The sequence below is a fragment of the Bufo gargarizans genome, chromosome 7 (assembly GCF_014858855.1).
Source record: "Bufo gargarizans isolate SCDJY-AF-19 chromosome 7, ASM1485885v1, whole genome shotgun sequence".
Taxonomy (NCBI): domain Eukaryota; kingdom Metazoa; phylum Chordata; class Amphibia; order Anura; family Bufonidae; genus Bufo; species Bufo gargarizans.
This window is the reverse complement of record NC_058086.1, coordinates 144,717,425-144,745,150: the sequence shown is the minus strand read 5'-3', so window position 1 is coordinate 144,745,150 and position 27,726 is coordinate 144,717,425. Positions and strand designations below refer to the sequence as shown.

The window sequence follows — 27,726 nt, the reverse complement described above, 5'->3', positions numbered from 1 at the left end:
CCTGTTTTTGAGGCTCACCAATGGTTTACATCTTGTGGTGAACCCTCTGCATTCACTCTGGTGAAGTCTTCTCTTAATTGTTGACTTTGACACACATACACCTACCTCCTGGAGAGTGTTCTTGATCTGGCCAACTGTTGTGAATGGTGTTTTCTTCACCAGGGAAAGAATTCTTCGATCATCCACCACAGTTCTTTTCTGGGGTCTTCGGGGTCTTTTGGTGTTGCTGAGCTCACCGGTGCGTTCCTTCTTTTTAAGAATGTTCCAAACAGTTGTTTTGGTCCCGCCTAATGTTTTTGCTATCTCTCTGATGGGTTTGTTGTGTTTTTTCAGCCTAATGATGGCTTGCTTCACTGATAGTGACAGCTCTTTGGATCTCATCTTGAGAGTTGACAGCAACAGATTCCTAATGCAACTAGCACACTTGAAATGAACTCTGGACCTTTTATCTGCTCATTGTAATTGGGATAATGAGGGAATAACACACACCTGGCCATGGAACAGCTGAGAAGCCAATTGTCCCATTACTTTTGGTCCTTTAACAAGTGGGAGGCACATATGCAAACTATTGTTATTCCAACAACGTTCACCTGATTTGGATGTAAATACCCTCACATTAAAGCTGACAGTCTGCAGTTAAAGCACATCTTGTTCGTTTCATTTCAAATCCATTGTGGTGGTGTATAGAGCCAAAAATGTTAGAATTGTGTCGATGTCCCAATATTTATGGACCTGACTGTATGTAGTGAGAATGGTTCTGGGGTTGTATGTATGCTGTGAGCTTGATTCTGATGCTATATTTATAAACTAAGTTTGGTCCTGATGCTGTATTTATTTTGTAAGCTTGATTCTGGGATTGTGTTTATGTACTGAGCTTGGTTCTGATGCTGTATACTGAGGTTGTTTCTGGTTCTGTGTTTATGTTATAAGCATGATTTATGTCTGTTCTTATACACTTCATTTAGTTCAAATGTTATACTTATGTAGTGATCTTGGTGCTGGTAGTGCATTTGTAAAACTTGAATCTGATACCATGTATGTAATGGATAAGTGTGTATATAAGTGCAACTTATATTAATACTATGGTGCACACTGCCTTGAGGTATACTCAAGGCAGTGTACGAGTCTTACTAAATGTATCACAGTATGTGATGGAGGAGGGCCTATAATTAGTAAGCGTTCCCATAAATAGTCTGCTCCATACTCTTGGAACCAGATATGAGGAAACTTCTCAAAATTTGTTTCACGTCCGATTTGGGCAAATCAGCCATCAGATTTGAGTCTGAAAAAATTTGACCTGAATCAAATAGTGTTCCAATTGCCCTGAAAAGTCATGTTGGTAGCGGTTGGTAAAAAAAATAGCCTGTTTAGACACAATCCAAAAATTGTCTATTTTTGGTGGCAGATGCCTTCTTCTCTGTTTTCCCATCTGTAAATTGGTGGCCACCATTTTGAGAGAAAAGTCATGTTGGTAGCGGTTGTTAAAAGAAAATAGCCTGTTTAAACACAATCCAAAAATTGTCTATTTTTGGTGGCAGATGCCTTCTTCTCTGTTTTCCCATCTGTAAATTGGTGGCCTCCATTTTGAGAGAATTGTGCAGGACAGACTTGTAACAAAATCGATGAAAAAATCCAGCTCTTTGACAACAGGAGACACTTTATTGATGCGGTAAAAACTTTACAATCCTCATATGCAAGAATACAATCTACACGTTTCGGACCCTCATGTTTCGGTCCTTAATCATGACATGAGTAACATAAACCAAGCAGTTACTCCTCCCACACAAATCCATAGTGGTTTGGATGTCACATGACTATAAACTGCTTGATAAGATCAGAACACATAATATTCTTTCTTTAAAAAAACAAAAACTTTCACAGTCTAGTAAAATCAGATCAAAAATCGAATGTTACTATTTCTATTGTGACCCCAGAAAAGAATAGCCAGGATATCTCAGGTGTCGATATTTGGGGAAATGATACAAATCTGTTCTTTACAGGAAATGCGAGCAGAGCAGGGAAACGTTGCAACTACTCATACCTCTACACATTTTAAAACCAAAAATAGGGATTTTTATCCTTTGCAGTCACGTTCCCCTGCTCTTGATCGCTATCAGAAATTGGTTGAGAAGGACCTTGGTATGTTGCAAGATAGGATCAGAAAACACTCTGGTGAGGGCAATATGTCCCCAGGTGAATGTAAGGCTTTACAAGAATTAAAACTAAGACAGGATCTAGTTATCAAACAAGCTGATAAGGGGGAACGTGGTAGTACTAGTTAATCTTGTATACAAAAATTAAGTGGAGAAAATGCTAGGTGACACATCAGTGTATATTGGACTCCTCTGTCATCATTTCAAGAAAGAATGTCACATATTCTGATTAGGGGTTTGGAGATGGGAATATTAAGCCAGAAAGAAGTGGATTACATTTATGTACAATATCCAATTATTTCCATATTCCATGCCCTGAATGGGTTGATTCACTTCTCCAACCCCTTGTTCATTTAATTCCTGGATATATTAAGTACACCGGATCTGTACTACAGGCATTCGAAAGTCTTGAATGGAAGGATACATATGCCTGGATTATGTCAGATGTGGTGTCCTTATATAGAAATATCCCACATAATCTTGCATTGATGGCCCTTCGATGGTTCCTGCATACATACAGTGATTACACTTTGGTAATGCAGGAATATATCAAAATGGTGACAGAGTTTCTTTTGGAACACAATTTTTTTTTATGTTTATACATATTATTTACAGAGGTCAGGAGTGTCCATGGGGGCCAAGTTCTCCCCATCCATCGCCAACATATTTATGGCGTGGTGGGAGAAGCGGTTTCTCCTTGTGGACACTAATCCTTTTTCTGAGTCCATAAGATGGTATGGCCGCTACATCGACGACCTGTTGTTCATATGGTCGGGTGATGTGGCGGCCATACCATCTTTCTTCGCCTATCTGAACCAATGACTTGATACTATTTCCTTTGATTGCTAATATGATGCCAGGTCTACTCACTTCATGGATTTATTTCTTAGGGGTGATGCAGGTGTGTCAGGTATTCATGTTTCCACATATAGGAAAGACACAGCGGGCAATACAATATTGCTGGCAACTTCATGTCACTCCCCCCATGTTATTCGCAACATTCCCAAAGGGGAGATGATCCGCACCAGACGAAATTGCACTGATGCTGATACATTTAGGAGGGAGTCTAATAAGGTTAAGAGAAGGTTGGAACATAGATTATATGCCCCAAAGATGATATCAGGCCATAGAGATTTAGCATTGTCACTGGATAGAAAAGTTCTGTTTTTTCTGGAAAATATAAACAAACATAAACAAGATAATAGCAATCCATATAGTAACAATACTATTATGTTTTCCACATGTTACAGTAAGGAGTTCCGGGATATATGCCAAATTATTAAGAAACATCTTCCTGTTTTGAGTTATAATAAAAACTGGTCTAAATTCACAAGAAGCGGTAATAAATGTGTGGCGTTACGGGGGCCAACAATGGGAAATATACTGAGCCCTAGTCTCTATTTTGATATTCGCAGGACACAGCCGACATGGTTAACCAACAGAGGAAGCTATAAGTGCGGACATGGCAGATGCATTTGTTGCAGCCACATGAGAAGGAGCAGAACCTTTGAATCCACGGCACATGTGAGGTCTGCTCACTTCAGTATGTAGGCTGCACAACAAATGAAATCAAAACCAGAATAAGAAAACATATTTCTGATATACCCCATTTCAAGACAAGAAACGTCTCTGCCGCCAGTCTGCACTTTGATGTAGTGCATGGAGGTATAGAAAGGGTTACAGCTCCCTTACGAAGTGGAGACCATCGGCGGAAGCTTCTAAACAGAGAGATTTTCTGGATGTTTCAAATTAGCACATGCATTCCAGCAGATTTAAATAAAAAACAGGATTTGATCCTGCAATATAATTGATCACATGTCTGTAGCCAAATATTGCATTGAAGATTTTTTTGATCTGATTTTACTAGACTGTGAAAGTTTTTGTTTTTTTTAAGAAAGAATATTATTTGTTCTGATCTTATCAAGCAGTTTATAGTCATGTGACATCCAAACCACTATGGATTTGTGTGGGAGGGGTATATAAGTAACTGCTTGGTTTATGTTACTCATGTCATGAAGGGGCCCCCCCAGAGCGAATAGCTTGGGGGGCACATGGTGGCAGGGGCACTGGAGTCAATTTTATAAAATTTTATGGTTTTTGGTTAAATAATGGTGTTTGGTAGGCTTTTTTCTCTCCCCCGCCCCCCCTTTTCTTTTATTTCAAATTCTAGGACTCTCCTGACAGGAATCCGGTTTGGGCTGGTTCCCTTAGTGATCTGCCTGGAAACGGGATGCTGGCAACAGCTGTCAGGATTGGCCAGCTGTTTCTGAGGCGGGAAATGCTGAACAGCTGATTGGCAGCTGTCAGTTTTGAGCGGGAATCATTGTGGATAAAATGACAGCGCACAGGTGCCCAGCTGTCAGTTCAAGTGGATCACCCTGAAAGGAGCAGCGCCTGTCAAGACCTGCGATGGAGGACTTACTTCGCAGCCTGATCCTGAGAGCGGAGTCGTCGGGAGGAGAAGAGTGGCTGAGGCGCTGCCTCGCTCAGCCCATACCTGGCGGCGGAGAAGCGGCGGCGGATACGGAAGAAGATGAGGAGCTGGAGCCGGGGGAAGATGAGGAAGCCATCCTGCAAGTGGCCAGTGGGGAAGCGGAGGTGTTGGCGCCGCGCAGCAAAAGAGCTAAAAGACATGCGCGCGCCTGCACCCCGCCCCCTGAAGACGTCATCGCTGCCGGATCATCAAAGAGCGCCAGCCGGCAAAGCTCCCCGTAATAGCCGGCGGCGCTCCACCGCATCAAAAGAGATAATCAGCGCTGAGCGGCTCCCTGCGGCAGCGCTTGATGAAGACGACGACGTGGGACATGCTGGCACATCTGTGCAGCATCCGTTTACTGTATCCGGCCAGTATCCTGGGAAGATCCGAATGAAGGTTCCTCAGTCCGGTTCTGGGCAGGAGGTCCATTCCAGTGGTGAGCATGAGAACATTAATGCCATGTTTAACAATGATAAGTTTCTTTCAGGTCTTAATTCCTTGTTTGCTGATTTTTAAAAAAGTAAGGTTAATACTACAGCTGCAGGTGTATGGTCACCCCCGCCGGCGCCGCAGTCAAAGAACTTGCCCATTTTAGAGAAAGGTTCAGGGGTTCCAGAACTCTGTATAAAAGAGGTTCTCCCCTGTGAAGTATCTCCTCTGGGTTTCCATTTGTCTAATGGGATCAAAGAGAAGATATGGAGTTTTGAATTTGTTGATTTATTATCGTTGTTACCTTCTAACAGGGAACAAAATGTAGAGAAGAAGGATGACAAAAGTGAGGATGTAAGAAAGCGCCTGCAGCCAAGATCCTTTAACAATTGGTTGCAGGCGTTTTGTATTTACGCTGCGGTGCTGGGAGAAAGGCATCCTGGGAAATGCTCGGGCCTTTTCCAGCACCTTGATATCATACTGGAAGCATACAAGAACTTTGGTGGTATTGCATGGTTCCAGTATGATGAGACTTTCAGGCAGAAGCTGGCAATCCATCCGTCTTTAAATTTTGGTGTTAAAGATATAGGCTTATGGATCAATTTGATGCTACCACAGAGGACTGTGCAACAAAGGCAGACTCCTGCGAATCAACCTCTCAGGAAGGGAGTTTGTTTCGCTTTTAACGAATCCACTTGCAAGTGGCTTGCCAGCTGTCGCTATAAGCATGAATGCTCCCTTTGCGGGGGCAATCATCCTTTAATACGATGTTTTAAAAAGAATCAGCCTTCCTTTCTTGCCTCCAGGGAGCAATTATCAAAAAGCATGGACGCCAGTGAAATTAATAGAGCTGGTACCGTGGCTTAACAAGTACCCAGACAGGGAGAGAGCTAGTTTGCTGTTTAATGGTTTTTTATCCGGTTTTGATATTCCGCAGTTTAGGGGTTCTGGTTGTAATTTTGTTGATAATTTGAAGTCTGTTAATGTTTTTCCTGATGTAGTTAGAGATAAGATTAATAAAGAATTAGAGTACGGTAGGTTAGCGGGTCCATTTCAGCACCCACCTTTTAAGAATTTCAGATTATCCCCTCTGGGTGTAGTCCCAAAGAAGAATCCGGGGGAATTTAGGTTGATACACCACCTGTCTTATCCCAAGGATTCTTCTTTGAACGATGAAATCACCAAGGAAGTGGCGGCTGTTTCGTATGCCTCTTTTGATGAGGCGGTAGAATTATTAAAGAGATACGGTCATAGAGCATTGTTAGCTAAAGCTGATGTTAAAGCTGCGTTTAGATTGCTCCCTGTAAAACCGTCTGGTTTTAATTCACTTGGTTTTAGCTTTGAGGGAAAATTCTTCTTTGATAAATGCCTACCTATGGGTTTTTCTAAGTCTTGTGTCTATTTTGAAGCATTTTCTTCCTTTTTGCATTGGGTGGTTCAAGAATCTTTTCCAGGTGGCGGAATTTTGCACTATTTAGATGACTTTTTGTTTGTAGGTTCTGCTGAGTCAGAGTGCTGTGAGCAGTTATTGCAGGGGTTCTTAAGAATATGTTCGAAATTTGGTATCCCAATAGCTCAAGAAAAAACCATATTCCCGTGCTGTTGTTTAGAATTTTTGGGTATTGAATTGGACAGCGTTAGGATGGAATTTCGTTTGCCTGAAAAGAAGTTGCTTGATCTTAGATTGTGTATTTTGAGGTTATTGGCTAAGAATAAATGTACGTTGAGGGAACTTCAGTCTCTTCTGGGTTCCTTAAACTTTGCTTGCAGGATCATTCCTATGGGGAGAGTTTTTTCAAAGAGGTTATATTTTGCCACAAGAGGTTTAAAGTCCCCCAAGGCACACATTAGATTATCTAGACCTTTAAAAGACGACTTATTGTTGTGGTTGGAATTTTTGAAGAAATTTAATGGTAAAGTTTGTTTTCAGGAAGAATTTATGGATTCGGATGCGTTACAATTGTTTACAGATGCAGCGGGTAGTGTAGGTTTTGGGGCCTTTTGGAATAATAAATGGAGCGCGGGGGTGTGGCCTGAGTCTTGGATTGTAAATAAGTTTGTAGCTAATTTAGTTTTATTGGAGTTATTTCCGGTAGTTGTAGCTATTGTTATTTGGGGTTCATTCTTTAGCAATAGGCGGATTATTTTGTTCACAGATAACCAAGGGGTTGTTTTTGCAGTAAATACGTTGTCTTCAAAGTGTGAGAGAACTGTTCGTTTATTGAGATATTTAGTATTGTGTTGTATGAAATTTAATATTTGGTTGAAGGCTAGATACATTCCAGGTAAAAAGAATGACATTGCAGATGCATTATCTCGATTTCAGTGGAAAAGATTCCGGGAGCTCGCGCCAGAAGCAGACTTGGAGGGAGTCCCGTGCCCGGAGCATCTGTGGGATCTAGTTATGATCTAATAATTAAAAGTCTCCAAAAGTCTCTGGCACCTAGAACATGGGATGCTTATTCATCCGCATGGAATAGGTGGCTTTCTTTTAATAAAAGTGAAGGTGGGACTGCAATAATCAACACTGAGAATGGAGGTTTAGCCTTCATTTCATCTATGTTAGAGAATGATTGCTCCTTTTCTCACATTTCAAAGACAGTTGCGGGGGTTTCATTTTTCCAGAAGTTGTACGGTCAGCCATGCTTAACGAATTATTTTATTATTAAACAGGTCTTGAGGGGTGTAAAGAGGAGCAATCTAAAGAAGGATAAGCGATGTCCAGTATCGCTAAGCCTTCTATTGAAATTAGTTGATGCGCTGGTTAGTGTTACCAAAAATTTTCGAAGCGTCTTTATTTAAAACTGCGTTTATTTTAGCCTTCTTTGGAGCCTTTAGGATAGGCGAGTTAGTGGCTGACTCGAAAAAAGCGGATCCGAGTCTGCTCCATTCTGATGTATCTTTGAATCAGGAGAATGTTAAAATTAGAATTAATAAGTCAAAAACCGATCAGTTGGGTCGGGGGCAATTAATCACTTTAAACAAATGGTTCAATTCCCCGCTTTGTCCAGTTAGTGCAGTGTCTTCATGGCTAGAAGTCCGGCCGAAAATTAATGGGGCTTTCTTAATCCATGAAGATCACAGTCCATTGACTAAATTTCAATTTAATTCCATCTTTAAGAAATGCTTGAAGGCTCTCAAGATGGATCATTTGCAGTTGTCCTCGCATTCATTCCGTATTGGGGCTGCCACGAGGCTGCAAATTTTGGTCTTGAAGATGCAATTATAAAAAGAATTGGTAGATGGGCTTCGAATAGGTTTAGATTATATGTTAGACCACAGCTTTTATCATTTTAAATAATGTTTTGTTTTGCAGGTTCCCGTATGGTTATTTGGTTAGTGGGACATTCTTTTATTTATTGGGCTCGGAAGAGAGCTTTGAAGAGGCAGTACACTGAAAATCTATCGTTTGATGTTAAACAGTGTTTAGTTTTATGGTTTGGTGTACGGGGTCTGCAATGGAATGACTTGCTTACTGTAATGCAGAAGTTATGCTCAATGTGGCCCTTACCCGACGTCATTGTTTTTCATTTAGGTGGCAATGACGTTGGGAGAATCAAGACGTTAGATCTATTATCAAGAATGAAGCAGGATTTAGCCTTGATAAAAGGTATATTTCCTGAGGCATTCTTGGTTTTCTCAGAAATTATTCAAAGGATGGTTTGGTCAGGTGCAGAGCACCGAAAACTAGAAAAGATAAGGAAGAGGGTTAATAGAGCTATATCTAAGGTCATGCCATCAATTGGGGGGCAAAGTTACCGTCACATTGATTTGGAAGGTTTTGTCCCAGGTCTGTTCAGATCGGATAATGTACATCTATCAGATATCGGTCTGGACATGTTTAATCTGGGGCTGCAAAATATTATTGAGGTTGGTCTGTGTTGCTTGTTTCCATGCCTGTTAGGCATTGGCTTGTGGGGTGATCGGTCACCCAGCTCGTGCTGGGTGGACTTAATGGTCCATAAAGAGTTAATGAGTTTTAAGTATTTATTCAATTATTTATATTTTATGGTTGGTTTATTTATTGGTATTTATTGATTCAATATTTGGTTAATTTGGTATGATAAATTGGTAAACCCCAAATAAAGCAACACGGCCTATTTATCTCAAACTGATTTGTCTCGTGTTTAATTATTTTAGTTGGTAAAGTAATACGTTTTCTGTAAAATGTGTCCTCTGCCACCCATGATTAAGGACCGAAACATGAGGGTCCGAAACACGTAGATTGTATTCTTGCATATGAGGATTGGAAAGTTTATACCGCATCAATAAAGTGTTTTCATCGATTATGTTACAAGTTCGTAGTAACAGCCGTGTCCATGCTGGTGTCCATGCTCACAACAAGTGCAACAGGTGAGAGTTGCAATTTTCTATTTCATTAATTGTGTAGGACAACTCAAAAAAGTTTCGGATTCAACAGAAATTATAATCTTTTAGTAAATGCGTAGTATCGTAGCTAATTTGATTTGCTCATCTTTACTTAGAACCCCTAATTTAGTCCTGCCACTAAAAGTCACCTCATACAGAACACACCTTTGTTTTCCATGTAAGATCCTATATTGTGGTCTATGTGACTCAGTTCCATCTGTGCACTAGGTTAAATAAATGCTTCTACTGAAGACTGTTGTCTATGTCATGCATTGCATCATGCAATATACTAATCCATACCTTCTGAAAAGCTCAAGAAGGGACAGGCAAAATTACACTAAGTCATACGTACCTCGAACTCTGCCCAATGCCTATCTATATATGCCCAATCTTGCTTAGTCCTCTTTGTGCCTTCTCACAGTGGTTATGCCCTCTCAGTCCCCCCACACAGTAAAATGCTCCCTTAGTGCCCCACACAGTAGTAATGCCCTCTTAATGCCCCCACACAGTAGCTATGCCCTCTTAGGGCCCCACATAGTAGTTATGTCCTGTAAGTCCCCGACAAAACAGTATTTATACTTCAGTGTCCCCTTCACAGTAGTTATGCCCCCACAGTAATTTTGCTCCCAGAGTGCCCCTCACAGTAATAATGCCCTCTTAATTCCCATCACAGTTATGCCCCCTTAGTGATCCCACACAGTGGATTGCTCCCTTAGTGCCCCCACACAATAGTTATACACTCTCAGAATTAAAGCTGCCGCTTAGTGCCCTCTCACAATAGTGCTGCCCCTTTAGTGCCCCCGCACTGTAGTGCTGCCCTCTTAGTGCCCCCTCATAATAGCGTTGCCCCCTTAGTGCCCCCTCATGATAATGTTGCCCCCTTAGTGGCCCCTTACAATAGTGCTGCCCCTTAGTGCCCCCTTTAGAATAGTGAAGCCCCTGTAGTTTTGATGTTAAAATTTACCTAGCCTCATTCCCCTGATGAGTGGAGCATCATCCCCCTGCTTGTGCCCTCTCCAAGTCAGCAGGTGCGATGACATCACAGCATCGCGCAGGCCTGCTGAGGGGGAGCACAGACTGGTGAGCAGGGAGCTGACAGCTGTTTCACCATTGTATTCAACTGTATCTGCATTTTAAAGACGCAGATACAGTTGAAGTGGGGACATACCTCAGCTTCAGTCCAAGACTGTCCCGCCAGATCTGCAGCAGTTGGGAGGTTTTCTAATGCATGCATCCATATATACTAACATACAAGGCCATAATACGTGAAACCCCGTTCTGATGAATATATTTGGCTCTTTTGTCTAGGTTCGCTCCTAAAAGGTGAAGAAAATCAGATATTTAGCCTTGCAATCTCCATGCACACTATGAGAGGTAGTATGGATGTACTGAAGAGCTCAGTTACTTTATAGTTTCTAACTTATAAGGCTGAAAAAAGACATCTATCCATCCAGTTCAGCCTGTTATCCTGCAAGAGGTAATCCAGAAGAAGGCAGAAAAAAAACCCTGTGAGGTTATAGAGGTCTATGGGTATGCTAGGCATACATGTTGGGAGCCTTTCAAGACTCAGATGCCAAATGTAGTGGGATTTTACCCTTAGGCTACTTTTACACTGGTGTTTTGGTTTCCGTTTGTGAGATCCGTTCAGGGCTCTCACAAGCTGTTCCAAAACGGATCAGTTTTGCCCTTTATGCATTCTGAATGGAAAAGGATCCGCTCAGAATGCATCAGTTCGGCTCCGTTCCGCTTCTATTCCGCTTTGGAGGCGACACCAAAACACTGCCTGCAGCATTTTGGTGTCCCTCTGGCGAAGCTGAGCCAAATGGATCCGTCCTGACACACAATGTAAGTCAATAGGGACAGATCCGTTTTCACTGACACAATCTGGCACAATAGAAAACGGATCCGTCCTCCATTGACTTTCAATGGTGTTCAAGACGGATCCATTTTGCCTATGTTACAGATGATACAAACGGATCCGTTCTGAACACATGCATGCAGTTGTATTATCTGAATGGATGCGTTTGTGCAGATCCATGACGGACCCGCACCAAACGCAAGTGTGAAAGTAGCCTGAGGCCTCTTTCACACGGGCGTGTGCGCCCCGTGGTCGTGCCGCAATGCACGAGCACAGTCCGTGGGGCAGCCGCAGCGGATCGCCAAAAGATAGGACATGTTCTATCTTTTTGTGGAACGGAAGTACGGGACGAAACCCCACGGAAGCACTCTGTAGTGCTTCCGTAGGGTTCAATGCTTCCATTCCGCATCTCCGGATTTGCGGACCCATTGAAGTGAATGGGTCCGCATCCGTGATGCAGAATGCCCAAGGAACGGCACCAGTGTATCGCGGATCCGCAAATGCGGTCCGCAATACGGCAACAGGGCGCACACGCCCGTGTGAAAGAGGCCTTATTCTGTTAAATATCGTAACTAGCCATTTTGCTATAGTCCATAGCCTGCATGATATGCCTTTTCCACTCAAATTTCAATTTTCAAAAACATATTTACGGTATTTCTATTCCTGTAACTCTCTGCCTGTTGAAATCCTTTTCACTTTCACTGGAGGTCAGCCCAAGCTGCAAACGCTGGCTACACTGAGACTTTTGACTTTGTATTCTTCCTTTTTTCCGCTAGAGGGCAATGGCATGCTTCTTTTTTGGAACGCTGCCTTGTGGTTTCCCCACCAGGAATCCCCCCTCCTCTGATCACATTATAAAAGGGTTGACCAGGAGGTCTGTTCCACATCTCATGCAAAGGCTAGCACAAAGAAAATGCAGAATACAAGAGCTTATATGTGAGATGCGCCACATCATTGGAATTTTTTAACTCTAGAAAAACTGGAAATCACAGATTTTTCTACTGGAATTTGCTATCATAGACTAGATATTTACATCTACATCTTAGACTAGATATTTAGGACCATTGAAAGGCTGGAACCCTACTTTTCGGTGGAAGCGAACAAGGAGACCTTAAATATGGAGAAGACCAGTACTCTCCCCATCACGTTACTGATGCTCAGCTTTCACATCATCATTATGCACAGTAAGGTTTTTCTTAGATTTAGTTTTGAATGACAATCTATCCATTATCTATCTGTAATCTATTTTTCTTTCTATTCTCTATTATTTGCACATCAGTCTATATCTACCCATCCTCTCTGCCACAATGAATATTGGCTTCTGCATTTAGCTGACATTGTCTTCTTTCCGCAGCTTCTGCCTCCGACATCACTCTTTCGTTACCACAGACGACAATCAAGGCTCAGATTGGGGAAGAACTTCATATCACTTGTTTAGCATCAAAATGTAGGGATGAGAAGCCTGGCTTCACCTGGTCTAACCTCGTGGACAGTACATTAAGTGGTACTGTGAACACTGTGGAGAAAAAGTCAACCCTGACCATGAAGGTTGGTGCTGAGACGGACGGATCTTACCGGTGTACTGTGACATGTGATAACGCACCAGGAGAGAAGCGCTTCCATATCGTGGTCTACTGTAAGTGCCTTCATATAGTTGGCTATTTTTTATTTCTTTTTTACATGCAAGACGTTTATGAGGTATATGGCACCAGTGAAAGATCCTATCTTTCCAGTTCCTTGATGGCAAATTGGATTTCTAGGAGGATGATAAGGAGGTAAACAGCAGAGGGGGAGGACAATGAGAAGGAAGATGGGTAGACTTGGACAGTGGGTTTTAATGTAATGCAGGGGGTTAAAGAGGAAATGTACTAGGATCTAGAACAGTTTGTTCATCCCCCACGTTGTCAATGTCATTGCCGCTGCTATGAATATATTTCAAATAAACCGCTTGAAATGAAATAGGGCGGTTATTACACTCAGCTCATTGTGAAACTTCCCTTTTTATACGGCTGCCACTTAACGGTCCCCTTGTAATAACGAGATCTAGTACAGAACCCACCGTCCTATTTTTTACTTTTATTTAAGGGTACATGGAGACAATGGCTGCAAATCAGGTTCACAGTGAGATCCTATGGTCTGTGTGGCTTGGTTGCATCTATGCATGCCCCTAGTGGAAATGACTGCTTCGACTGAATATGTAATGCGTTGCAGCATGCAATAGTCCATATGCATGTATACTAGCGTACATTGCCAGAATAGGTGAATCCCTATTAGGTGCAGTAAATCAGATATTTAGCCGGGCAATCTCCATAGACAACATTAGCAGTAGAATGGACATGTGGAGCTCAGTGGCTTTATGCGTGGAGCTGTCATAGGAAGCCACCTTTCAATACATTTCAGTAATTCATACCCACACTTCTGTCCTGCTAGGGCACTAAATGTCCATATGAATGTATCCATGGATTATTATTTTTTTGTAAATCCAGATAGGTTCAAAACTATGTGGGTCATTTATTATCATGGAATAGACCTATATTAGGCATATTTCAGGTGCAGACTTTTCCTAGCTCAAGCCAGGTCCAAAAATTGTGCATTACACGAAAATTTAAACTGGCATATTCTTATTCATAGTCATAAGTGCATTTCCATAAGAAAAAAAAAAATGGCTGCACACACATATAAGCAGTAAAGCTGCGAAATGGGGATCATTCTAAATTCAAGTGGTATTATACCTACTATAAATGGATCAATGGAAGCTCTTAGCACACATTTTGATCAAACGTGTGTCGGGCCCATCTACCAGGCGTCAAGGTGGCTTCCGCAGACAGGTCCCTATCACTAATACAGTGTTGCCCAACCAGTGTGCCTCCAGCTGTTGCAAAACTACAACTCCCTGCATGCCCGCACAGCCAAAGGCTGTCCAGGCATGCTGGGAGTTGTAGTCTTGTAACAGCTGGAGCTACACTAGTTGGGAAACACTGCACTAATATACCGCCTCTCTTGGACATTATCAGGGCAGCGAAGGAACCAGCTACATTTGTACTTTGCTCAGAAGCCCCAGGCAGATGAGCATTACTCAGTCTAAAAGAGGCGCTTCCCTCAGATAAATATTACAAGAAAACTTAGAAAATTTTAAAATAAGTTTAGAATATGCCAGTCTAAATTTTCTTGTAATATTAACTGAGGGTAGCGCCTCTTTTAGACTGAGTAACGCCCATCTGCCTGGGGCTTCTGAGCAAAGTACAAATGTAGCTGGTTCCTTCACTGTCCTGATAATGTGGACTTGGATAAGTCCAAGAGATGCAGTATATTAGTGATAGGGACCCGTCTGCGGAAGCCACCTTGACACCTGGTAGATGGGCCCGACACACATTTGATCAAAATGTGCGCTAAGAGCTTCCATTGATCCGTTTATAGTAGGTATAATACCACTTGAATTTAGAATGACCCCCATTTCTCAGCTTTACTGCTTATATTTGTGTCCAGCCATTATTTATTTATTAAAAAAGTGGGCATGGCATGCGTGGCGTGGGGAAGGGGATGGGCCAGTAGACCCGTCTCATTCACCATTTTATTTATTTTACGCATTTATATAGGGCTGACATATTCCGCAGCGATTTACAGCCATTAGCATCAAGCTGTCTCCAATGGGGCTCACAATCTAAGTTCCCTTATCACTTGGAATTTAGGTCCGTTTTCTGGTGTAAATGATATAAAATGTGCTGGGCGGTGGCAGCCCTGCCCTCTCCCGCCACGCTTCACACAGTCTTTTTAAAAAGTGGTTGAGAGCAGTGTAAAAGTTGCAACATTTTGGGACAAAATGACATTTGCGACAAGCTTTGCTGCTTTTTTTGCAAATAATCACCAACATGCTTACTACTTGCAGTCACCACTGGATATTGGGGGTGACTTATCAAGGCTGGCGTGTGTTACAGCGGTTGTGATTTCCCCTGCGCTGGCGGAGGATGCGCTTAATTTGTAGCTAAACACAGGCTTTGTTACAAGTTAGACGCATCCTCTTGCAGTCTGTGTGGAAATCTATGGCAGCTCTGAGCTGATATAGATTTCGGTCTTTATTGAAAACTGGCGTAAGAGAAGATAGATATGCGGAGTCCGCTGGCACCACCCCCTCGCGCCTTCTTCTCAGAAAGTGGCAAGGGCGGCGTAGAAATGCCACTTGAAAGTAAATATAGTCACAGTGGCATTTAAATAGCCACAAGCATGGGGTTTGGGACTTATTCCTGCAAGAAAATAGGCGTAGGGAGAAGATATCTCTCCCCCATAGAATACTGTTACAATGTTGCTAAGCTCCCTCTAGTGGCAGAATGTGTCTTTGCAGAAGATTTGAAACTGTTCAGAAAAACAGAACTGAGACCACTATAACGATGTATTGAATGAATTTGTGAACAAAAATCTTTTAGGGGGTCATTATAGACGCCGGTCTTAATAAGCCCTTTAGCTGTCAGTGGATCCTCAGTAGTAATGAAGAGGCACTGGCCTCTACATAACTTTGTCGTATCCAGCGCCAGTCTAAATTTAAGACAGCTTCCAAGCTTTCTTACATTTAGACCATTTTCTACTCCTAAAACAGGTGTAAAAAATTATGAAAGAGATGGGCCTGTTGGCCTGTCCCCGCCATGCCCCCTTTTTTAGACCTGGCGTGAGTGGGGAAAAGTTGCAGATTGCGCAAATATCCTTTGCACCGCATTCTGCGCCGGAAATACACCTAATATAGGCGGATTTCTGTATTGTAGATGACCGCCTTACTGCCTATTCACAGGATAAGTACTAAATATATGATTGCTGGGAATCTGACAGGTGGGACCTCTGCTGAAACCCAGTTTATACAGTAAATGTATCCATGGGCCCCTATTCACTCTACAGAGACCAAAACAGTGTCCTTTTGGCATTTTTTTGTGTGTGGTTTTTGATATATCCATTAAATTTAATATGGAAGCCTATGAGTCTATGCCACTGTATGTGTACTCACATAGCCACACCAGCACAATACAGTCTAAGATGAGGCTGGTGGGGATGCTGCTCAAGCCGTATGCAAGGCATATGGTTGGCCAGTCTATCTGGGTACCTGACCAATAAGCCAATCTAAAAATTTGGCTGGTCGACCAATCAGGAAGCCTGATTGTCTGTCCAACCAGAATACTCTATTTGTCTAGTGGCGCCAGTTCTTAATTTTGGCTACCTGGTTCCGCTCCATGTCATTGGTGACTACTCTGCAGATGCAACCTGGGGACTTCTAATGGGACGTCCTGTACCGGGTATAAAGGGAGGAAACCAGAGTGGCCAACTATGGAAGTCATCTTTAATAGCAGGGAAGCTAACTGTAGAAGTATGTCTATACAGTGGCATAGGTCGTAAGCATCTGTATGAGGCAGTAATCGAAAAATGCTACCGAACCTATACATCTGAATGTGGCGTGAAGACACATTAACTGCCAAAGGAATCTACCAAGAACTGTCTGTCTAGAGCTGAAATTGTTGCTTTGCTTTCCCATCCGATCTTATGTAGATGATGCAGAAATAGTGAAATGATTTTTACAGCTTTCCCTAATAATCTGTACTTGTCTAGATTAGATGCTACAGAGATAGTAGATTAATTTCTTTCTTTTTTTTGCAGCGTTGCCCAGTGATCCTATTCTACATATCTCCTCTCTTGTGGTTGGACAACAGTCACACATCACCTGCATCTTCCCCAACATCTACCCCTATGAGAGGCTGGGTGCTGAGATCCTCCTGGATGATAAAGTTGTGGTTACGTTTGACTCTGAAAAGATCGATTTGAATATATATGAGATGCAAAACATCAGCTTGACCCATGATATAACCCTGGTGGAAGAGATGGATAAGAAAGAGGTTAAATGTCTGGCTCTACTGGAATTCCCGGATTATGCTATTGACCCCATAAAAAGACATACAGCACAGAACCTCATTCTAATGTGTGAGTAATGGAAGCATGCCAATGTCTCTCCAAGTAGCCGGCACATTTACACCAACAGATTATCTGACCAATTTCTGTCCAATCACACCAATAGTTGATGTGTATAATGAACAAAAGATCTGTGTGTAACGGCCATCTGACCAATTATTGGTCAGAAAATCTGTCAGATAATCTGCTGGTGTAATACAGCCCTAATAATACTTAATGTAGTAATGCCCAACAGATCGCCTGGATGAACTTTTGTATTACTAAAAGTGCTGACTATGAGTTTCTTTCTATTTTCAGATCCTCCAGAATTACCCCAAATCACGGTTCTGACATCCACAAATGTAAAAGCTGGTGAAGAAATTCATCTACTATGTTCATCTGACAGTAAATCCCAGGCTGTTGTCCAATGGGTGAAGATAATGGAGGATGAAGAGCTTGAAATGCCATCTGATGATCAAGGGGCTTTGATACTTTCAAATACAGTACCAGAAAATAGCGGGGTCTACATATGTTATGCCGAAAATATCGCTGGAAAAACAGCTTCACAGGTGGAGATCAATGTGCAAGGTGAGATATTCCTGCTCTTTAACTACATTATCCCAGTAATACCCTTAGTGATGTCATAGTTTCCTATGAAGGTGCATACATCGTCTTTGCAGCTGTGTTTTGCGCCCTGTATATTAAAGTGAATTTGCATATTTATCAGCCTATAATTTTTTAGGTCCGATATTTTATTGGAGTGAAATATCAGCATTTCCATTGCAAACCTCCTTAGACAAAGAGTTAAATGTTGCCGCTCTGATGATCCTAAGATCTTACAATTTGTAAGCACCTCCTAGTGGTGACTGTAGAGGGCCAGAATTGTATCATTTAATATGACTATGTGGGTGAACTATCAACAGATGAAATATGTGATGAAACTATATTTGAATAGTGCGTACTAACTTCATACAGGGATATGCACAAGGTCTTGTTCCTACTCAGCAATACCTGAGCACTTAAGAACTACACTACTAGTGGAAGTATAGTAGTTGAAGCACTCTCTCTTATGGCTCTGGACACTGCCTCAGGCTAATACAACTATAGCAAACCTTAAAGGGGATTTCTGAGTGTTTATTATGGATGAGATCCTCAGTTTAAGTCATGAGTATCTGATTAGCTACTCCCACTGATCAGCTGTTTGAAGAGGCTGTGGCACTCCGGTGAGTATCATGGCCTCCTCGCAGCTTACCAAGCACAGTACTGTCCATTTGATAGTGGTTGTGTTAGTATTAGTACAGTAATCATTTGAATGGGACTGAGCTGCACCTAGGCCATGTGACCAATGAATGTGCTTTCACTGAAACCGCAGTGCTCACCGGAGCGCCACAGTCTCCTCAAACAGCTGATCGGCGGAGGTGCCAGGAGTGGGATGCCCACTGATCTCATACTGACGACCTACACACCCAGACAACCCCTTTAAAACACGTTTTTGCGCTGCAAAATCTAACTGGGATCACTAGCATGTAACCTCTAGCCCAGGCAACCTCAAACTGTGGCCCTCCAGCTGTTGTAAAACTACAACTCCCACAATGCCCTGCTGTAGGCTGATACCTGTAGGCTGTTCGGGCATGCTGGGAGTTGTAGTTTTGCAACAGCTGGAGGGCCGAGGTTTGAGAATGCCTGCTCTGGTCAACGATGCTAAAGGCTGAAGGACCCTTATGTGAATGAGGTCAGAAAATATATTAAAGTATTAAAGAGTCATCGCTCACAGCTTACAATTCTATCCGGTAAGAATTTCACACCATATTGACCTGTTACAGAATAAAAGGACTAAAATTAAATGTAGTAAATTGTTTTGCCCTTTTTTAGGTCTACCGGAAAAGCCCGTGCTCTTCTTTAATCCAGGAACAAAAGTAGAAGCTGGGCAATCTGTTATAATTGAATGCATTGTATACAGCAATATAAAGGTTACGTTGTGGAAGATGTCAGAAGATAGAGACATGCTTCTTTTCTTAGACTCAAAGGGGAAAACCATAATAGATGAGGCCGATCCAATAGACACTGCTGTATACAAATGCATAGCTGAAAATCAGTATGGTGTAAGCGAAACTTCAGAATCCCTCACAGTGGAATGTAAGTGTCCTCCGTCATCAGTATCCAGTTATCCATTTACTTAGCTACCGTATATTAACCATTTTTCTTAAAACTTGTCTAAGATGAAACAATTATATTTTTTTTCTACAGATCCGCCAAGGGAAACTCTTCTTTCATCTTCACCCACTGATGTAAATGAAGGAGACACGATTACTCTGACTTGTGTTTCTAAGGGAGTCCCCAAGCCGAGCATCTCCATTTACAAACTTCTAACATCAGGGGAGAGTGTGCTCCTTTCGAAAGATCCAGTGGTTACCTTATCTGAAGTGACCAGTGGAATTTACCAGTGCCAAGCTAATAACAGATTAGGGAGTGACAAAGACAAGTTGGAACTAATTGTGCAAGGTAAGTAGCAGAGGTCAAGTAGCGGTTTTCATCTCGATGCATTGGAAACACCTTTCAATGCATTCCTTATATCCAGTATTATTCTGAATGTTGCCCTAGTTCCTATATGATTATTTACATGCCCCTTAAATAAAAGCCTCTTTGGCAACATCTTAGTCAACATGATGGTGGTTAGTCAACAGGGTTGCAACTTGAAGCTCCCAGGCCCAATGTGCAACTATTAACAGCCCCCCCCCCCCCCCCCCCCACACACACACACACTCACACACTGACTCTTAGGGGGTTGTACACCTTTCTTGCCCACGGTGATGAGCACACTTACCTAATCCTCACCGCACCTCCCATAGTTACCCGTGTCAACATGCGGGGTCATGTGACACATGGGTGACACATCACCTATGGGACCAGCGGCGCACAAGGTGGAGTGATGTAGCTGGAACCCAGCGGCAAGGATCAGGTAACTATGCTCCCCACCGTGGGTCTGGCCACAATGAGAGGTCTGAAAAAAGGCCAAGAAATGTGTACAAGCCTTTTCACTATCATACATCTCAAATAGGATCCTTAGTTTGAATGAATTTTAACATTTTTATTTTTGATATTAACATGAAATTTCTCTTAACAGCTCCCCCAAAAAACACACGTATAATTATTACTCCATCACACACGGTGAGAAAAGGAGACAGTGTACATATCCAATGCATATCAGAATCTTCTCCTGCCCCTAAACTGGTGCTGAGGATGGAAACGGAGCTGGGCATCATTGGGTTGGAATCTGAGCATGGGCAGTACAGTATTTCACATGCTGCAGTAGAGCATACAGGGACCTACATATGCGAATCATCCAATGTAATAGGACAACAAATTGCGGAGGCCAATCTGACTGTACAAGGTGAGAACCATAAAATGTCTTCTATATAATACCTTCTGACAAGTTGATGACTAGTTCCTAATATTTATGAAAATGAAAATATTAGTTTCTAATCAATATATGGTATTAATCCAAAGTGTGGCGAAACGTTGTTCAATAATCTTGTTTCACTTCAGTTATCAGCGGCATTACTCTGAGAACCTTTAATTCTACACTGGATATGTCCATTCATGTAGCCTTAAACCTAGTGAAACTATTCCTTTCTATTCATCATTACAATGCTTATTTTATTTCAAACAGCTCCACCCCAAAATACTCAAATATTCATAACTCCATCCTCTGTGGTAAGAGAAGGAGATAACGTACAGATCAGGTGCACTTCTGAAGCACTTCCTGCTCCTAGACTGGCCCTAAAGATGAAAATGGAACACGACGTGGTTGATCTGGAGTCTGAAGGGGGAGAATACAACATTTCAAATGCTGAAGTAAGGCATACAGGAACGTATACCTGTGAATCTACAAACGCGGCTGGAAGTGAGATTGTAGAGACCACTCTTAATGTAGAAGGTGAGACCTGCTTACAATAGTATACTGTACCTAGACCCAATGTGTTGCATATAAGCTTAACCGGAGTCTGTCAGCAGTTTTGATCATGCTGTACTGCTGAAAAACCTAGGTAGGGGCTGGGGAGAACAGACCATATCTTTTCTAGAGCTTTGCTTGTCAGGAGTATTGTGAATATGAAAGTTTATTCTGCTAGATTCTGCTCTTGCTGAGTGTCAGCTGTAGTGGTCTCCTGGTCCGATGATATAGCTGTCATTCAGAGCTGAAGGGAGAGGCTGTGAAGCAGTTCAGTGTAGAGAGAACTTTACAGTGAAGCTCCAGCCTTGGCACCTGCAAAGCAGAATCTGACAGCATCTACAGTACACTACTGTAGATGAAAAAAGCTCCTCAAAGGGTATGTTTGTACTGCTCTCCACAGCCCCTACCTAGTACAGTCAGCAGTTTAGCATAATCAAAAGTGCTACCAGACTCCATTTAACTTTTTCTATAGGGCTTACGGATATACTGGGTGTGATTTAATCTGCAGAAATTGCAGTTGCGTCTTAGAACTGAGAGGGCCCAAAAGGTCCTTCTGACTAATTTGAGGAGACCAGTTCCATAGATGGTACATCATACCGTAGTTGGTTAGCCCAGTTACAGATTGTGCATTGAGGCCCAGGATCATCATACTGCAACTCATGAAAAGCTAATCACAAATACACTTAAATGGTTTGAGAAGTCAAAATGATATTGGACATAATATGAATAATATGTCTGTGTTTTATGTTTATTTCACAGTTCCACCTAGAAACACCTATATCACCATCATTCCATCTCCAGTTGTGAGAGAAGGAGACTCAGTACAGATTTGGTGCTCTTCAGACGGTTCTCCAGACCCTAGCCTTGTCCTGAAGATGAAAACAGAATTTGGATTAATTATGCTGGAATTATTTGATGGCTCTTATAACATTACTCATGCAGGAATGGAGAACACAGGAACATACATCTGTGAATCCACCAACAGGGTGGGAAATCATGTTGCCGAGACTACTTTGACTGTACAAAGTGAGTGCCCCTGCATCTCATATATTATAACCACTCATTCATTACAGACTTGTATTATGGAAGGAACAAACAAAATAAATCTCTGATCTATACAATCTTCCAAACAAATTAACCTCATACATTTTCTTCCAGTTCCACCACGAAACACCACAGTGGTTGTGACTCCATCACAGAACATCAAAGAAGGTGATACAGTCACTATCACTTGTGAGACCCACAGCATCCCATCTCCAACCATCATTCTACAGAAAGTGTGTGCCAAGAACAACTCAGTGCTTCAGACCAACAATGGCACCTTTACACTGCACAATGTCACCCTCAATGACACTGGAACATACACGCTCCAAATAATTAGCAGTGCTGGAAATGAAACAGAGGTCATCAATATTCAAGTGCAAGGTGAGAAGAATTTATAATAGGTTATCTGAAAGCTTATACTTAGTATCAAAACCCACTCACAAGAAAACCATAAACCAACCTCTAGGGACTCATGTGAGAAACTGTTTAGATCACATCCGTGTACCGTCTCTTGAGCTGACATCAGACATGCATCTGGTGTTTAGCACAGATGCACTGAGAATATTTACATAGCACTGGGTTATTCTGGGACACAGCAGCTGGGCTGACATACTGTACAGTTACCAAGAGTCAAAAATGTCTTGCATCAATTCACACTAAGGGGCACATTTAATAAAAGCGTCTTAAGCCCTATATCTGGCGGGGGATCGCCCAAGTTATGTAGAGGTGCCGGCCTCTACATAGCTTCGGCGTATCCAGTGCCGGTGTAAATGTAAGACATCTTCCTTGCTGTCTTACATTTAGACCATTTTCTATGCCTAAACCAGACGTAAAAAATGATGAATGAGATAGGCCTGCCAGCCCGTCCTCTTCCCCACCTACTTTTTTAGACCTGGCGTGAGTGGGAAAGAAGTCACAGATTGTGTCAGAATCTGCGCCAGATATACGCCACAAAAGTGGCGTATATCTGGTCATAAATGACCCTCTAAGACTTTACCTTTGCAATTTCCACGTACTACTGTGCATTGAAAGAAGTGGACAATAAGCAGAAAAGTAAGCACTGCATCAAAAGGTGCACTGTATCAAAGGTCCCAAAAATATGCAACTGTGCAAAAATACTGCTAAAATACTAATACATTTCCATCAACATCAGTGTTTGTGCTGTGTGCCTTATTTTTTCTTTTGTATTTAAAGGTGTATCCCTATCTCAGACATTGATAACATATCACTAGGATATGCCCATCAATGTCACATATTTTAGTTGCTTATTTTATTTCATATCTTTCTTATATAATTTTTTCTTTTGTATATCCATCCAAAAGTAATAGCCACTGGCCAACGTTTCGGTCTAAACTTAGACCTTGTTCACGGCCTTAGTTCTGTGGAATAGGGAATAAAGTGTTTCTGTAAAACAGTGTGCCACAACCAGTGGACTTAAGAGACATATTTGGCTCTTAAGCCACCTACATGGTGCTCCCCAGCTGTTGCCATCTCTAGACACACAAGTATCACCATAGGTGTATTAGTATTACTGGTAAGTGGCCCAAGAGTCAGCAGTCAACACTAGGCGACGATCCATATCACTTGATCATAGACTATATCCCTTTTCATATATGATCCAGAATCAGCTGTCATACCTGAAAATGTATATCCTACAATACATTGGGTCCTCAACGAACAGTATAGTTCTGATTCAGAGGTACTTTTAGGGTGCTATCACACATGTATGGTCGAGCCACTGGTACTACCTATGGTTCACCTGTAAGTATCGCCCAGCTCCGATACTTGCTACTTTAATATTAAGTTATTCTATGTAACATTAGTCCACTCATGAATTCCTTCATATGTTATTGGTAGTAGCTCCGATATAATGTGCATGGATATTCTGTACTCTCCCAACACAAAGTGCTTATGGGGAGGGGTATTTATTGAAATTAGTATGAGAAAACAGTGGCGGTGTAACCCAAAGCCACTAATAAGATTCCAGTTCTGTGTGGATTGTGTTATCTAGAAGTGTGTCACCCTTACACTAAGAATGAAACCTGCCTTTAGAGAAATTCTGAGTTGCTGCTGAGTTAGACAAGTTTCACAATCAATGGCGACTACTTTATTTCCAATGTAGATCTTATGATCTTTAGAAGAAGGGAACTCAAATGACCTTATGCTATATTGGTGATTCTGCACATTGGAAATAGTTCAGATTTCCTATCAGTCTTGGTTCTTGTATAGTACTGTATCCTAGAGTGCAGAAGATATATACCGCAGTATTGCATATGACTGTTAGCATAGCAATTTCGCTAAGAATTCAAGTAATATACCTAATGTACGAGCTTTATTCTATTTGTATGAGTTTCTAAACATATATTGTTAAATATGGTCAATATCTATTTTTTCTCAGTACATTGGCACCTGCTCTTATTCCCATAATGTATTTAAAGAGGTATTCCGGTTTAATGATTACATTTATTCCGTCACATTTTCTAATATACAGCACATCTATTTGAAGCACCTCATCATGTCTGTCAGTATCTGTGTAGACACAGATCTATGTGGGTGTTGTTTTGTTTTGTTTTTTTGCACTAAGCTTTAACATGATAACATCATCTAACACCTAGAGACAGGCATCCATTTTTACAACATCACCTAGAGACAGGCAGCCACATGAATGCACACAGTGATGTAGTTACTATATTGACCACAATAAACACTAATGATTCCAACACTGGTCCTATTTATTTATCACATACATGTGTCGAATGTGCTGTCTACGCACATATGTCATGGAACACTGTTGCTTACTGAATGTAATGGTGTAAAAAGTGTTGCATGACTAATGGCATGTTTCGGTGGATACTTTACATAGGACTGATACATGGACTTTACCATTCTAATGCATATAGGGGACACCTGTCTGATATGAATTTGAAATACATGTTTAATATAATTATTTTTATTATACATGTATTTCAAATTCATATAATAATAATAATTATGATCGTCTATTATATAAACAAATGCATAAAAAATAAAAACTGGAATAGCTCTTTACCTATTGAACTTGACCTGCACTCTGTCTATAGAAGCAGCATCTGTTCTGTTGTATAAATGTAATCAATCGCCCCCAACCCCTGTCCATCTCTCTAACCACCCTCCTTTTTGTCTCCCTAACAGAACGACAACAGAGTCCAAGATTCAACCCCACTTCCATATTTATCTTTGGATCAGTGGCTTTCGTGTCTCTAGGTGCTATTGCATCCATCATTTACCATCTCAAGAAGTCAAAGCTACAAGGATCATACAGTCTTGTAAATGCTTTGAGAAGCAAAGTGTGACTTTACACCAGTCGGATCTGATGGACATTTCCATGTGCTGCTGTGGGTCAGTGTAGGCACATTTCTGTGGATGCTGAATGACACTTGTGGTAGCACATGTATTCCGAGAGTCCTTCCGGTAAATCCATAATAAGCTTGTGCTGTCGAGACCTTTGCCTTGTGGTACTTGCAGAGAAGCTGGATGGAAACCCAGTTCTTCTGCTGTAAATGGTAAAGACTAAAGCAAATGAAGACTGTTATTAGGAAGAAAAAAGACATCTCAGTTCCAAATGTATGGAGCCCTGTGTGTGTGTGAAGAATCACTATTTGCACTTGGATTTTTGTGTTTTGTATAGTTTGTGGTAATGACTATATTAATGTGTAGAATCTGCTCCTATTTAAGTGTAATGTTGCGTCGGCAGGTAATTTCTGACTGTTCCGTCCCCATTCTCTTGTCTTTGTTCTATATGTGGTGAAGATGTGGAACGTGTGATGAATTTTAATGTGGTCTTTCTCCTTAGGCTGAGCTGAGCTCTAGCCATCTTTTGTTGGTCATTGAGATGAGAAGGCTCAGTCACTGGAGGATCCAACCTAAAGCCAAGAGACTGAGAATTTTGTTATAATGGAAACAAAGAAAACAATAGGGCATCTCATTGATATGGAGAATGGGTGCAATTATCACAAAAAGTAGCCTGTGAAGCTCTGCATTGGTACATAATCTCATATAAAAGAACATTTGATTCATTCCATAGTCTGTCCACCATAGATGACTGGTTTGTCACCAGTAGTCTGGTCGTTCATTAGTTGACATCAGTTGCAGTTAGGCGAGTGTTAAACCCAACCTTTCTTTTGGGACACTGCGTATGACCCATCATTATTGTTAATAAGGTTTAAACTGGTTGTCCAGCCATTTAGACTTAAAAAAAAAAAAAAGGCCCACAATGGTCTAAAATAATAAAATATGTCATACTCCCTTTACCTCCCACCAATCGTATTTGAGTTCTCAGTGCGGAAAAGTGACGGCTCAGTTAAACACTAGAGATTGGTGGAGGACCTGGGGAGCATGGTATTGGAGGATTGGTAAGTGTACTATAAATTCTGATGTTACCTTGCATAATTCGGAGACTTTTTTTATATCATTGGCTGGAAAACCTCTTTAAAAAAGCAGAGTAAGTACCGAAAAGCAATAATGCCAAATACAGCAGCAGATTTTAGTTACTGTATGTATGGCCTTGAGCAGCAGCAGGAGATACATCCTACATCCAGACTTGCGTGACATATTGTTTTAAAGTGCATATTACTGAAAATGTATATGACTATTTTGAATACTATGCACTATACTACTACTACTACTATTCGCCTTCAGAGCATATATTAAACATAGTATATTCAAAATCGGATAGCACACTGTAGATTTTGGATCTGCCATATATGTCTCTCCACCGCCCTGCACAACCATAGCAGTCACTTTAAGATGTGCTGGGACTTTAAAACAAAGAGTAAGCTCCCTGATAGATGGCAGTCAGCACATCACAGTATTTGCTGTTTCTACTTTTTTGAGTTTTTTTTTCAAGTGCCTACATCTCAATATCTCCTCCATGTTTGAAGTTGGATCACTGGTATGCCTATGAGCCTCAGTGTTATGGCAGCTTCCATTTTGAGCCATGTATCATCTTCGTCTACCAGTGAACAGTCACGTTTGCAGCTCTACTATAGTGAAATGGTTAAACAGAAATGTTGCAAAATATTCTATAGGATGCTGGTCATTACACGTCTACAATCTGTAACTAAATCAAAATGACTGTGTTTTTGTAGTAAATGTGTTTATGAGGTCCATAAATTCTGAGTTTATTCACAAAATGATATTTTTGAAGGAATATATTTAAATTAAAGGTTTATAGAGTTATGAAAGTTTTGTCTACGTTTATTTCATTTCAAGCAAAATATTTAAAATGGTTTGCAATGCACTTTTACACACTCTTATTTTTTAGCCATATTTCATTATATTGCTGCGCCAATGTTAACCTAAAGGGCTTTTCACGGAGACATACAAAATACACATGTGCTATAAATATGCAGACAACTTCCGAAGACATCCATTAAAGGGGTTGTCCAAGTAATTTTTATTGATGAGCTATCCTCAGGATAAGTCATCAATATCAGATCAGCGGGTGTCCGACACCCGACATCCCCCGCTGATCAGCTGGTTGAAG

The 27,726-nt window shown here is 41.4% G+C and overlaps 1 protein-coding gene across 1 annotated transcript; it reads left to right on the top strand.

Annotated features, from left to right (window-relative positions):
* The first annotated feature begins 12,163 nt into the window (after positions 1-12,163).
* On the top strand, positions 12,164-27,419 carry VCAM1 (vascular cell adhesion molecule 1). The gene is made up of 11 exons (XM_044300661.1): positions 12,164-12,468; positions 12,639-12,920; positions 16,919-17,239; positions 17,525-17,794; positions 19,079-19,342; positions 19,454-19,708; positions 20,331-20,597; positions 20,877-21,143; positions 21,918-22,184; positions 22,317-22,583; positions 25,374-27,419. Exons 1-11 carry the CDS (start codon positions 12,402-12,404, stop codon positions 25,532-25,534), a joined length of 2,688 nt encoding a protein of 895 aa, XP_044156596.1. The 5' UTR covers positions 12,164-12,401; the 3' UTR covers positions 25,535-27,419.
* Positions 27,420-27,726: the final 307 nt, after the last annotated feature.